This window comes from Chinchilla lanigera, unplaced genomic scaffold, assembly GCF_000276665.1.
Source record: "Chinchilla lanigera isolate Chin_1 unplaced genomic scaffold, ChiLan1.0 scaffold00047, whole genome shotgun sequence".
Classification (NCBI taxonomy): Eukaryota; Metazoa; Chordata; class Mammalia; order Rodentia; family Chinchillidae; genus Chinchilla; species Chinchilla lanigera.
The window spans coordinates 10,460,269-10,473,608 of record NW_004955448.1 but is presented as its reverse complement, the minus strand read 5'-3'; the positions used below and the strand labels follow the sequence as shown (position 1 = coordinate 10,473,608).

Here is a 13,340-nt window from a genome sequence, read left to right as displayed (position 1 = left end):
GAGAGAGAGAGAGAGAGAGAGAGAGAGAGAGAGAGAGAGAGAGACAGCCACAAAGTGATAGGTTGCTTTTTTTACAGATGTGATGCTAATTTTTTTTTTCTGGACTAGCACAATTCTGACCTCGAAGAAAATAATCATAAAGTTGTTAGGGGAAGCAAGCATACCTTTCATTTTCATTTCCATAACTACTTACAACTGTACACTAGGAACCTTAATCAAAGCAAAGCACCCTCCCATGCAGGGTTGGTACTTTCAATAGTTCAGACCAATCAGAAGCACATTGCTTGACATCTTTACTTTAAATAAATTTATTTTAGTAGCAGTGAACCCATTTTCCAATCCATGTAATAGTAAAAAAAAAAGATTCTCATCCAAGCCCCTCAAATAGTCATAAAACTGCAGGGAAGAACTGAAATCCAAAAATAAAACTAGTAGATAACATTAGAGTTAATGAGTGATGTTTAACATTAGCCTGGGTTTGAAAGGAGATCTGTCTAAAAGATATCCAGCCTAGCAGCGCTGTGTCAATATACCTGTGATTCTATGTCTGTCTCTTTGATTTCCTTATCCACTACGCTACAGATATTGGGGAAACCCTAAACATATTTTTATTTACATTAATCACAATTTTTTTACCCTCAAACATTTCATTAATAATTTAAAGAATACTGTTAGACCAACACTTCTTCCTACTCTGGATCCCACCAAACAAATTGAGAAAAGCATATAAAAATGTAAATCTCCCCATAATCCCACCCTGTAGAGATCACTGCTAACATTTGATATATTTCTTCTTAGTTTCTCATCTTACTTATGGATTTTTTTCACTTTATGAAGATGACATCATATTCTGTTATATTTTGACATTTTCTCATATCACTTCATATTTTTTAAAAGCACAATGGCCTATCATTCCATCCTGTGGGGTTTTCCTCTACAGTTAGCCATTTGGGTTGTGTGAAATCAAAAATAACATGGAAGTTAGCATCTTTACATACATCCCCGCCCACACGCCTGATGATTTCCTCAGGATAAGTTTCTGGAAGTGGAATTGCCAGATCAGCTGTGCGCGAACATTTGTTGAGGCTCTTGACACATTTTGTCACATTGCTCTAGAGAAAAGCTGTTCCGATTCACATGCCCACCAGCAGCGTAAAGGGGCCGCTTTCACGACATTCTGGCTGCCTTAGACACTTTCATTTAAAAAATGCTGTTGTTTTTAATTTGACAGGACAAAGTGGCATGCTTTTTACTTCAGTTCTTTATTGGCGACAGTAAATATTTAAGTGGTTTTAGCTATTGTACTTTCTTTTCTATGAATGCCTCATCTCTAGTTTTGCGTATTTTTCTATAGAGGTGTAGGAGTTTAAACAGTTTTATATTAAGGGTATTTATCCTCTTGAGTTTTAACTGTGTTCTGTGGTTAAGTCAACAGCTTATTTCTTCTGTCAGGTCTCTGAAGGCTTCTGTGCTTGGAAAGCTCATCTCGGCTCAAAGATAAAAGGTTCTCGTTTGATGTTGGAGGCTTAAATGAGAGAATTTATGTACATTACTCAGCAGTGAGTGTACCTGCTCATGGCAATGTACGTCTACCGTAATTCTAGCATTATGAATAATCTTGTAATAATATCTGCTTTAAAAATGAGGAACCTGAGAGTGATGAAAGGTTGTCCTACTGTTAGGCAGAGGAGATAGGGTGCAAATCCACACTTTCTCACTCTATTTTTTTTCTGGTCTTCCACATTAAAAGTAAGGTGTTCAGACTATTAATAATGGTGGACACCATGATGGAGATATAATGTAGCACTGAAGAGATATGGATCTACTTCTTCCCTGAGAGGGATGTGATGTTTTTTCAGAAAAGGACAAAACACTTGACTGTGAAGGATAAATAATACAGACTAATAGTAACCACAAATATTTATATACAAGTATCTTTTCATCAGAGAGACTCCATTACCACTGTTTACTCTTTCCTTGAAATACATGTAATTCCTAATGTTTCAAGTTAATTATGATTCAGTTGATGAGTAAAATGCAACAACTGCAACTACTTTCCTTTCAGTTGCCTCTGTGTGTGTGTGTGTGTGTGTGTGTGTGTGTGTGTGTGTGTGTTTGTGTGTGGTTTCAAAAATTTTTTGCGCTTTAAGGAATCAGATGTGCAGGTTAATTAAGTCTTTCAACCCCCAAAGCCCAGAGATGCTTTAAAGCAAGGAGCAACTAGGCGAGGAGGGATACAGGCAAAGGGAGAAGCATACCCCAAGTGACACTGGATGCATGTCCACTCCTAAAACAGCCCTGGGAAATATTCTCATAAAATAAAAGTTAAATGTCTAACGTTGGTATTTCTAGCAGAAAGACAACTGGGGAGTAGTGGCCAATTGTGGAGAGAGAAAGGCTGTTGAAGGCCAAGATGAGAGTAAAAATTGTGCTTAGGAACTGACCCTCATTCAGCTGCAGGTCGTTCTGTGCTGTCTGTCATTGTTGCTGAATTCCCTGTTGCCACTCCCTGTGCTTAAGCTGATAAGGTTCACAATGCCTTCGGAGGTACCACACAAGCAAGATCTCAGAACACGGCCCCCGAAGGCGCTTAGCCTCTAAACACCAAAGCTCAGCTTTTCCTGCAGCGCTGCAGATCCAGTGTAATTCCCAAACTTGATAAGAACAAAGGGGTATTTCGTAAAAGAAGTAAGAAGCAAAATGTGCTTGGGTAGATATTGTCTAAGTCCAAATTTTATCCCCAAGTCTTTTTCCCTACTCTTTTCAGGATACAGTGTATGCCCAGCCCTGCCACACCAGTAGAATTCCTGCATCCCTTTTTCAGGCTGACTTCATGCCCTGGCCCACCTCCCCTCGCCGGCAGCATCTGGTAATCTGGTGTCTCTGAAGCAGGGCCACCTCCTTTAACATTGCTAACCTGCATGTAATTTACAAGTGGAAGAGTTTAGATTCTCTGCATTTCCACAATTTATTTGATACACTGTTTTTGTGGGTCTGACATCTGTGGGACCTCTAGGGTTCTTGGGAACATGCTTTGGGAAACAACATCCTACATCTGAACCTAAAAGCCAACCGATTCTCAAGATACTACCAGCACCTGCTTCCTTCTGACTCCTGTGCAGACGATACACACACACAGCTGGAAAGGGCTGCTGCACGAAGGGGAAGGAGCTCCTTAAACTCTCCTGAGGATGCATGTATGTGAAGAGGCTTGGCTTAGACAATCAGTACCCCAGCTGAGGAAAATGGCACAGACGTACCGTGGGAGTAAAAGCAGACATAATATTTAGAGAGGAACAGTCTTGGGCTGGACAGCATTGTGCTGTGGGAAAGGGGAGTGGGAGAAAGGAAAAAGTCAGCCCCCAATTTCCTGCCTTTCATTTTTTCTTGCATTGAGCTTCCTGCTCTCCCCAGCTTCATTTATTTCCTAATTTACCCATTCATCCTGGGGAGTTTTAAATTGATTTTAAAATGACTGAACGCACTGCATTTACAATGCTGTCTTCGTACTCAATTCCCTACAAACCCTTTCAGATACACTTCTAGAAGCCCTTTGACTGCACTGCTAACTTGTTACCCAAGTCAGTGATTTTCAGACTTACGTGCATAGGAATCGGCTGAGCATGTTGGCAGGACAGATTCTGACTCACAGGCAAGGCCTGAGAACGCATTTTTTTAAAAGCCCAGGAATTGCTAGGGACAAGAGGTGTCATAGGAGGTCCCACCAAGACTGAGGAGTCTCATGGGCCTTGACTGCTCCTTCTCTATCTCCTACACAGATCCTAGGAATTGCTGGTTAAAACAGTAAACACAGTATTTACACTCCATCCCTGCAGGTTTCACATCTCCAGACTCAACCAACAGAGTTCAGAATACTAAGAAAAAACTGTATCTGCACAGAACACAGAGACTTTTCCTCCTATCCGCATTCCACACCCAATAAATATAACAACTACGTAGAGAGTATTCACACTGTATTATAAGTAACGTGGAGATGATTTAAATTATACCAGAGGAAGTGTGTAATTCCTACGCAAATGCTACAGTACTTTATGTAAGAGACTTGAACCTTCACAGATTTTGACATTTGAGGGCAGTCCTGGAAGCAATGCCCTATAGGTATCGCCGTATGACTTTACCTTCCACCAATGGTGAAAAGGAAAACAAGGTACCATGGAGGAAAACTTCCTAAGGACTATGGGCTACATCATCCCAGAAGCTGAGGAAGGCACAGCTTTACCACAGTCCTGAAAGGAACGCAGGATGCCAAGGGTGGCTAGGATGCCAGTCGGCCAAGTGGAGAATTGCACATGGACACACACACCCATGCACGCACGCCTTCTATCATAGATTTCTTTAAGCTAGTAGTTCTCAAACCTAACTATGCAAGACCACCGCCTAGGAGGCTTATAAAAACAGACCTTTCCTGTTTCAGAAGGCCTGAGTTGGGGCTGAGAATGGCCATTTCTAACCATTCCCTTCTGCTGATTCAAGCACAGAGCTGGGTCTTCTTTCCGTGAGACACGTCTGTTTTGTACAACACATCCAGCCTCTGCAGCCAGGTGCATTTCATCTGTGGCGGTCCGGCCTCAGTCATGGCCTTGCCGGGATGCCTGTTTTGAACCACTTAATGACCCCCTTGCCTCAGCACGCTCCCGTGCCTAGTGATACCCAGCATCATCACCACTGGCAGCGGCTGCCAGGGAATGAAGTGCGGCTCTGGAGCTCCCGTGGGAGAAGTGCTCTTCTGTTAGGGAAATGCGGATCACTCTTGTTTCTTCTCCTTGCTTGGAGGACTGCTTTCCTCTAACAGCTGCAGGCAGCGCTCCGGTGCGGAGCAGCCTGAGGCTTCTAAGCACTGTGAACCATAAGTATAGAACTTATTTGTTCATTAAATACATTTTCATTTTCTTTAAATAAAAAGCCAAAAGAAAACCGAAATACAATGGTGCTAATTGTTTTCTCAATGAGAGAAATCATGGATTTGCCATAAGATCCAAATACAAAAACAGCATTCCACGGGAAGATAAACTGTGTGCTTTTGATTATCAAGGACATATTTACACCAAGCAAATTATTTCAAGTTCTTGAATCTTATTTTATTCCATGTGGAAGTGCTTTTCAATTACTAGAAGTAACAGTTACATGACATAGTATCTTCCCACTGTATCACGAAATGAATATTATGTCTGAGTGCTTTTTTTAAAAATTTCTGACATTGCAGATTTACATTAGATATCCCAGATATTCTGGGGCACCAAATACAGGCTTCCTAGTATGCTACAAAAATTTCTAATGTTGCCATCAAAACCAAATTATTTTGGTCAAAGCCAATTTGCCCAGATAAGTATCTGTGGGTGAGGTATCAAGCTTTGGGGTGCAACTTGGCTCAGGACAGGCCTCAGAAGACAGCTGGCTAGGGATACCTAAGGTCCAGCAGGACCACCCAAGGGGAAGAACTATCTGGCTTCCCTGTTACCCTGAGAACTGGGGGACATCAAAAGGGCTGAGATGCCAGTCCAAAGGGTGGAGATGTCTGTTTGCATCAGTGCAGCTGTGAGGGTGGTTTTGCTGATTGCTGACTGCACCCTTCTCATGCTATATAAACAGAAGCAGGCAACAAGAAGTGCGGCTGCGCAGAATCCGTATCCCTGGAACTTTCCCACCCTTCAGGACTGGAGCAAATTATTCAGCAAACACCTAGGGTGAAAGTTCAGGAGCTACTCAGAATGGGAACTTTGGAACCCACACGCACAATCCACAAAGATAACTACTACAGTGGAAGTATTCCAACATTAAATCCTAAAAGGATACACTGGAGAACAAACGGTTTTCCTGTCCTAGGTACAGCAAATCCAAAATCCAAACCACTGGGAGCACGCTGAGCTTATTTCTAGTTCTCAGATGACTGCCTGCAGAGACTACTTTTTAACGCAGGCCAGCGTTATCTGGCAATTCTATTTTTAACAGGTGCCATTTCAGGAGCCTACAAGGCCATCAGAGTCACTCGGTATCACTGTCAGGAACACAAAGGTCCAAAACACTGCATGGTTATGTAACAGCCAAGCCTTCATCAGCTGCCCGGAAGCTGCTGTCCTCAACTTCCCACGTCAGGCTAGACTTAAGGTCTGCCAGGACTGGCACAAGCGTGTAACTGACAAGAGGTAGGGCAGCGCAGCAGTTGGGGGCAGGGGGTTCCGAGCTGAGAAGACCCAAGATAACGTTTTGACTTTCACAGCAGTGTCAAAAGTTATTGAAACTACTTGAGCTGTTTTCTTTTTTCTAAAAGAAGGCATATAAATCTTTTACATGAAATACTATACAGAAAGCAGATGGGTACTTGGGACACTGGCACAAAGGGCTAATTTATTAAAGGTAGCTGGTGCTATTACTAAACGGAAGGTGCTAAGAGAGTAAAGAAAAAGAGACAAGAAGAACCAGCAGTGCCTGGAACTCAGAGTTAATAACGACAGCAAGTTAGCAGCTGTCGGAGGCTGACAGGGAGGGAATGTGGGGTAACTAGTGGGTAACGGGCTTCTTTTTGCAGGGATAAAACGTTCTGGAATTAGATAGTGCCTTCCACAATCTTGTAAATACAACGTACTAAAAATCATCAACGCACGTACTTCAAAATGAATTTTATGTACGTGAGCTGTATCTCAGTTTAACAAGTCACACGGGCACACAAAAATGTGGGAGCCAGGAGTCTCGGAGAACTGGCGGGTAGGGTAGACAAAGCGGAGCAGAAGCCGAGGAAGGTAACCAGGGCATGGCCGGGGAGCTGGGGAGGGCTTGGCATGTAACAGGGAAACCCAGTTTCTGAGACACCCAGCCCCGTGGCCAGGCGGGCTAGCTGAGCTAGGGGCCAGGAGGCTTCGTGTTTCTAGTACCTCAGACGGACTGGGCCTATTCCCCCTTTGAGGAAAAGGAGATTCGGGCCCAGAAAGCAGAAGAGACTCTCTCCAGGTGGTTGAGGTGGGGCTAGATCCCAAGCTGGGTAACTTCACAGGGTTCTTCAAATGCATTCTTCCCTCACAGACAGGAAGACGTGAGGGTTAATGGAGGTCGAAGGCTGCTTTTCCTCCGTAATTGTGTGGGGAGGCCTGAGCGCTTGTCTGGAATGGCAGCTGGCATTCTGTGTTCCTGTTTATTACAGTTTATCTCAAGCAGTCATTTCCATTCACCTTTTAAAAAAAACATGAGGCGCAGCTGCGGCTTCACTTTAAATATTGTTCCTTCCAGCCTTTTAATTTTTTCACGGGGTCCTCCCTAATCTTTCACTGTAATTGGATGCGTGACACCAGAGACAGTACCTCGGCAGAACAAAGCCAGGCAAGCAGGCTTGCACAGTCCCGGGACCGCAGGCCTCCCCACCGCGGCAACCTCGTCCCGCCACGGCAGCAGGGGAACAAGGAAAACTGGCTTCCCCGAGTTTGCGCTGGGCCAGAGTTGGAGCCCGTCTTACGCCATGATACCACACAGTATGTTAAATGTATTGATTTCCTCTTCTCGCTCTCCATTAGCGTCATTTGGATATTCCCCCATCCCGCGACAGCAGACCCTGCCCGCTTTGGAAGTCCACACTGGCTATCTCAACGGTCTTGCAAGCACCAGTAACTCCATGCAGCAGGTTTGCTTCTGTGCCTCCCCGTGTGGGCTGGAAGCCCCGGGAGGGAAAGCGCAGTCTCCTTTCTGTGTCCTGGCACCGTGCAGAATGCCAGGAACAAGGGAGGCTCTTGGGAAATGATCATGAGTGACCGGGGGCACTGGCTCCTCTGCTGAGGGCCGCTCAGGTCCTGTAATCAGCCAGCTGTGTGGCTCTTTACCAAGGACTCAGAAGTTGCTCCTAGCAGGCGGGGAAGTCATGAGCTGAACAAACACAGCACATGTTGCCAAGGTCGCCCCTTTCTTTCCTAAATACTAGGATCTGTTTTCTGTTGTGTACGGTTTCGCCGCTGTTATTGAATAAACCAGAGGTCCTTAATGAAACATTTCTTTTTAACAAGCAGGATCTTCCCCAAGGAAAAGGAACAGATACGTAATCTCTTCCGTCCTCTGCCTTGGTGGAATCTAATTTTAGTCACTGGAAAGTGAGTCTTCCCCCAAAGGCTGTTTGTCGGACTTTAAAGCCAAACAATCCCTACAGACATGTGATATTTATTAGCGCAACTGGTTCAGGGAATTCTGCAACACCTGAGCAGGGTATACCAATTTTCCAATTGTTTTTGACCACTGCTCTGAAAGTAGGGTGAGACAACTATTGGAACTTCTATTTATAAAAACTTCATTCATTAAACTCTCTACTTGTGTATATGTTTTATACATATACATTTTTACAGCAGTAAACAAGTGTAATTTCTGAATAAAATATAAGTATATTAGAGGCACAGAATCTAATATATTTTACTGATGGTTGCAAGGTCAAAATGCCTACAGAATACTATTTGATGGCATTTAATTTAATTTTCTATTTAGCCAACCAAAGAACAAAAACATTAGAGAAAAAAAAAATCTTAAGAAAGAGTCTAAAAAGGAAAAGTGATTTTTATACTAGATAACTGGTTTTCCTAATCTTTGTCTTTTTTTTTTTTTTTTTAAAGAAAAAAGCCTTCTTACTCCTTTTTAATAAATCTTAAGGCAATTTCAAATCAGTTTTTTCTAACCGTAATGAATTTTTCATAGTAACCATGACACATGATATGTACATATTTGAAAGCGCTTGCCAGACTACAGAACAAGTGTCCAATGCAGTTTACTGATCTCTGAGTGTTCCATGCGTCCGGAACTTTCGTCTAGTGGTCTTTGTACTAACCTACCAGGTACTGTTTCTCCTGAATCACACAGGCCATTCTACCATCTCCGTTAGGTAAGGACTACACAAGGCCAACTCTGCTTTGTGGCTGCGCATGTTTTAAAGTTCCCTGAGCCTTACATGTTTGGAACTGTAGTCATCTCGGTCTTCCTTGTTGGCATACCATTTCTTACTCATTCCAGGCATCTGGGTTCTTGCCCCCTTTCTAAGTAGGGTGAAACTACAGTGGTCATGACTTTATTGCTGATGTATTAACAATGGTAAATCTTTTATTCTTCCTCCATGTGAAGTGACCTACACTTTTCCATCTGAAAAACTGATTGACAAAGAAAACTGTGACCAGTTCTTTGGCACAGAAAATAGAGGAATTCTGAACTGCACGCTTGCTCTGCAAGGCTGGATAAGTGACGTGACTGATGGCAGTGTCATAAGTGTCTTTTATACACTGGCTTCCAAAGGGGACAGCTGCAAAGTGTCAGGGTTTCAGGCCTCTACAGACTTATCATCCTGGGGACTCATTCCCTTCCTGGTATCACAAGGGACAAAGAAGGTACAGGGCAACACTGCAGGTGTCCCAGGCCTCTTTCACATATTCAGGTTTCACCTTCTGGAGAAAGTGCACAAACTATTGTGAATTACTCTAAGAATGAAACATATACTTAAAAGATACTCACACAATTATATTTAAGGTACAAGTTGCCATATTTTACATCACTATTCTCGAAGAGCTAATGTTACAGAAGCGTTTTCCTATATCTTACTCTGGGAAAAAAAGGCTAATGACATACTTGATCCAATAAAAAAATAAGCTTCAAGTGTTACTGTTCTATCAGCTACATTAACTGATATTTGGCTAAGGGAAAAGAAACTTCAATTCCAGTCCATGATGGCAGGACCCTTCTTCCTCACAGTATGCTGTGCTGTGAACCCCAGTTGACTTTCCGTAAGTAATAAGAGAGGAAGGACATAGTGCGTATTTAGCCTTCTGTGGACAGACAAGCATATACTTGTGGTATGATTTCATGACCTCACCCATATAACTAAAGCTATTTTTAGTGGGACCTGTTATTACTAGACAATTACCATATAAAACATTCCCAAAACATATAAACCAACTTTCAAAAGGAAGTACAGAACAGAGACTGTGTCAAAATTTAAAAAGCCAAAACTTTTTTTCCTAAAGTTAAAAATGTCATAGATACCATTCCAGTAATTATTCTACATAAACTGTTAACACAGGCCAGTAATTTTTAAAAAATACTCCTTTATAGGTGAGGCTTGCCCAGTAACGAAATGCATAATAAAATTTTCAACTTCAGAATAACAACATGTATACTTTTGTTACTGCTACCATAGATTAATGAATATAAGCTAGAGAAAGACCATTCCTAACTTCATGCATTTCATTCTTGCATTTAGTTTTCCTGACTATATTATGGCAATGGCCACTCAGTGTGGAATCTGGCCACTCCTCAAGGGCGATCTTTCTCCCAGTTAGAAAAATAGTCCAATTGTTTATAAACAGGAGTTTTGCCCCCCCCCCCCGCCCTTACCTTTTTATAATTCCCCTCCACATCCACTGGGGATTCTTGACTGATGATGTCATCCATTCCATCACTGTCCAAATTCATCGTTTAACTTTTTAGAATTTTACTTAAGAAATAATCTTCCATGAATTCTGACAGGCTGCAGGGCCAGCTGCCCAGTGCCCCAGTTACTGCTCATGCTGACAGGAGAGCCAGCTGAGCGTCCGTGCCTGGCCGTAGGTGTCCTTGCACCCCCCTCACCCCCCGGTCCCAGAGATACGGCCCCACGTGGCCACCCTGGCGTGTTCCTCGCTCTGGTCCTGGGCAGCTGCTTTTTCTGAGGCTCACTCTCCTCCTGACACTCAGCTCGATCAGAGTCCAGCGTTCCCACCACCTGCTGTCACCTTCCCCCAGTGATCCTATCCGATTCCTCTCTGCAGCACCTTTCCAGTTCCCGATAAAAGACAAGAGAGGAACTAGGCTTCCACAGGCTGACAAGTCCCCAGTCCAGGGCTGAGTGTGAGCTGGAGCTCTGTGAGGAAAACTAGCAATCTTCTTCCGAATCGGGTAGACTGCAGTATAAACACAGCAGCAACGACTTGCAGCTTTGCAAGCTTCATGAGTGAGTATCCCACAACAAAAGAAAAACAGTAAAACAGATTTAAAAAAAATTCCCATAACTTTGTTAAACGCATGTGTAAAAGTTTTATTATCTGGTGCGAGTCCGGGCACAGGACTGCAGTCGCTTTCCAACTCACAGGAGGACCCCCCTGCCCCGGGAGCACGGCTTTGTTCTATTAATACAGGCAAGAGAAAAAGATCCGTCAACTTTTCTTTAAAATTCAGCCAGTGGCGGGCTTTTTGACAAAAGCGAAAGTCCTTTTCTGTTGCTCTCTTTACCCTTTTCCCATGGCTTCTGGTTTTGTTTACGGGCTTTACATACAGTGGGGAAAAAGGCCCACAGCTGGAGGGTGTTTTGGTGCAAGAGGCAAACAGAAGTGCGTGTGCGCACACACGGTCATCATTATCAAATTACTACTGCCATAAACCAAAAAGAAAAAACCCATTATTTATTTAAAAAAATATAAAGTTTTCAGGAGACAGGGGTCAGAAAGCAATTCAAAGGCCGGGCCTCCACTTAGGAACACAGTCCAACATGTTGGCATGCTTACCTAGAAAGCAGCAAATGTACTAGGTACTACCTTTTCAACAGATTTTTGAGCAACTGCAATATCATTAGTAGCCTATATGTCCACCAACAAATGAATACATAAAATGTGATTTTTCTCTCTCTCTCCTTCTCTATATCTATCTATCTATATGTGCAATGGAACACTACTAAGTCATAAAAAAGGATAAATTTGAGTCATCTGTAGAAAAATGGATGCGTTTAATTGAGACAATAATGCTAAGTGAAATAATTCAGACACAGCTTAACTATTTCATGGTTTATCTTACATGAGAAGCCCAAAGTATAAATCATTTGAAGATAAACAGTAGATTATAGGAAGGTAGATTATAGGGAAGTAGACTTTCTACAGATGAGAAGGAGATCTAGAGATAGAGGGACGAAGGATGGGAGGGGGGAAAGGAAGTAGAACAGATTAAGACGTGATATGTACACGCACCAACTCCCTATGATAAATGTATTCATCACATATCACAAATGTAATAAAACAAGCAGTTCTAAGAGCAAAACTGCCACTCAACACAGCCTCTGGTGCCTGGCCCTCTACAGAAGTGCCCTCCTTTTCAGTTGCCTACTTATTTCTCTCTATAAATGTTTTTAAAAATTCGGTTTGTGGAAGGTTTATGGTCTAAACGTGTCTCAATGTAGTTTACAGGAATCCTCCTTCTACAAAGCAAGTACCTTCCTTTGCAGCCTCAACCTACAGCCATCTCCTCCCTTTACTCTATCCTCACCCCTCACCTCAGTTCCTAAGGATGAATCACGTGTCTGTCACCCATGACAATGACAAGCTGCACGTCAGAGCCACACTTGCGACTGTGTAGGCCTTCTCTGCCTCAGAGATCTCCCTGTCTTACCCTCCTCCAGATCCTAGAACTCTCAGTGTAGACAGAGAAGTCAGGATGTCTAGATTTACCCCAGATGTCGCAGGCAGGAAGTGTCCCAGAATGCTTCCCGTGGCTGTGGAGCAATGCTGGCCACTGAACACACACCCGCAGCAGGTGTTTGCAATGCAGAAGGATTCACTAAGCCTACCGCTTTGGGGTATAATAAATGCTCTACTTTGAAGATCCCCGCGTATCTTAAATCCTGCCAAAGGAGATTGATTAAAATGAAGGAAGTGCTGTGTATCTTCTTACATGAATATGACAACCTAACAGTACCCACCCTTTATTAAGGAGTTGCTATGTGCATTTTATATGTGCCTTCTGCATGTCTTTAATCCTCTCATTACTCTTTGGAGTAGACATTGAACAGCTGTGTTTTGTGGCTGAATGAAAGAGCTTAGTGGGGTTGGGTACCTTGCCAAAGGTAGGACTGTTAGTCGATGGTTAGGCCAGTAAATGAGTGTGCTGGACAGCCCTCCTTCACTGGCTGCCTCAGAAAGAAACAACTACGCACAATAAAATAATGAAATTTAAAAAAAAAAAACTAGAGTGAGATACAGAGAAATCCAGCAGCATTCCCATATAACAGCATCACACGGGGAAACGTTTTATAAGTCATACATCTGGAACAGCAGCACGTACTGCCACATACCTCCTGTGACGACGCCTCAAGAAATGAAAGGAAAGCTGCGGCACTCATGACCCAGCACGCTGTACGGTGCATTTTCCTTTCCACTTACCATGGTGCTTTTAGCACCATTATGGCTTCTTTCCAACAGTCATTACGCTTTCTGGGCTTTTTCTAAGAGGACAGGGATTTGTATTTATTCATCTTATTTACCCCACAGCTTCTAGAACACTGCCTTGCACACAGTGGACAATGACGAGCTGCTGAATAAGTGTGCGAACCGAGGAGAAATGCATGT

The 13,340-nt window shown here is 43.1% G+C and overlaps 1 protein-coding gene across 3 annotated transcripts in view; it reads right to left on the bottom strand.

Moving 5' to 3' along the window:
• Schip1 (schwannomin interacting protein 1) overlaps positions 1-13,340 on the bottom strand; it is a 138,539-nt gene that overhangs the window by 29,191 nt on the left and 96,008 nt on the right. The window contains exon 1 of one of the 3 annotated variants that reach the window (XM_005393116.2): positions 10,366-10,656. The exons of the other annotated variants lie outside the window; for them this stretch is intronic. Within the exon in view, the coding sequence (XP_005393173.1) occupies positions 10,366-10,443 (78 nt within the window). The 5' untranslated portion in view covers positions 10,444-10,656. Of the gene's footprint in view, positions 1-10,365; positions 10,657-13,340 lie in introns of those variants that run through there. 3 annotated transcript variants of the gene reach the window in all.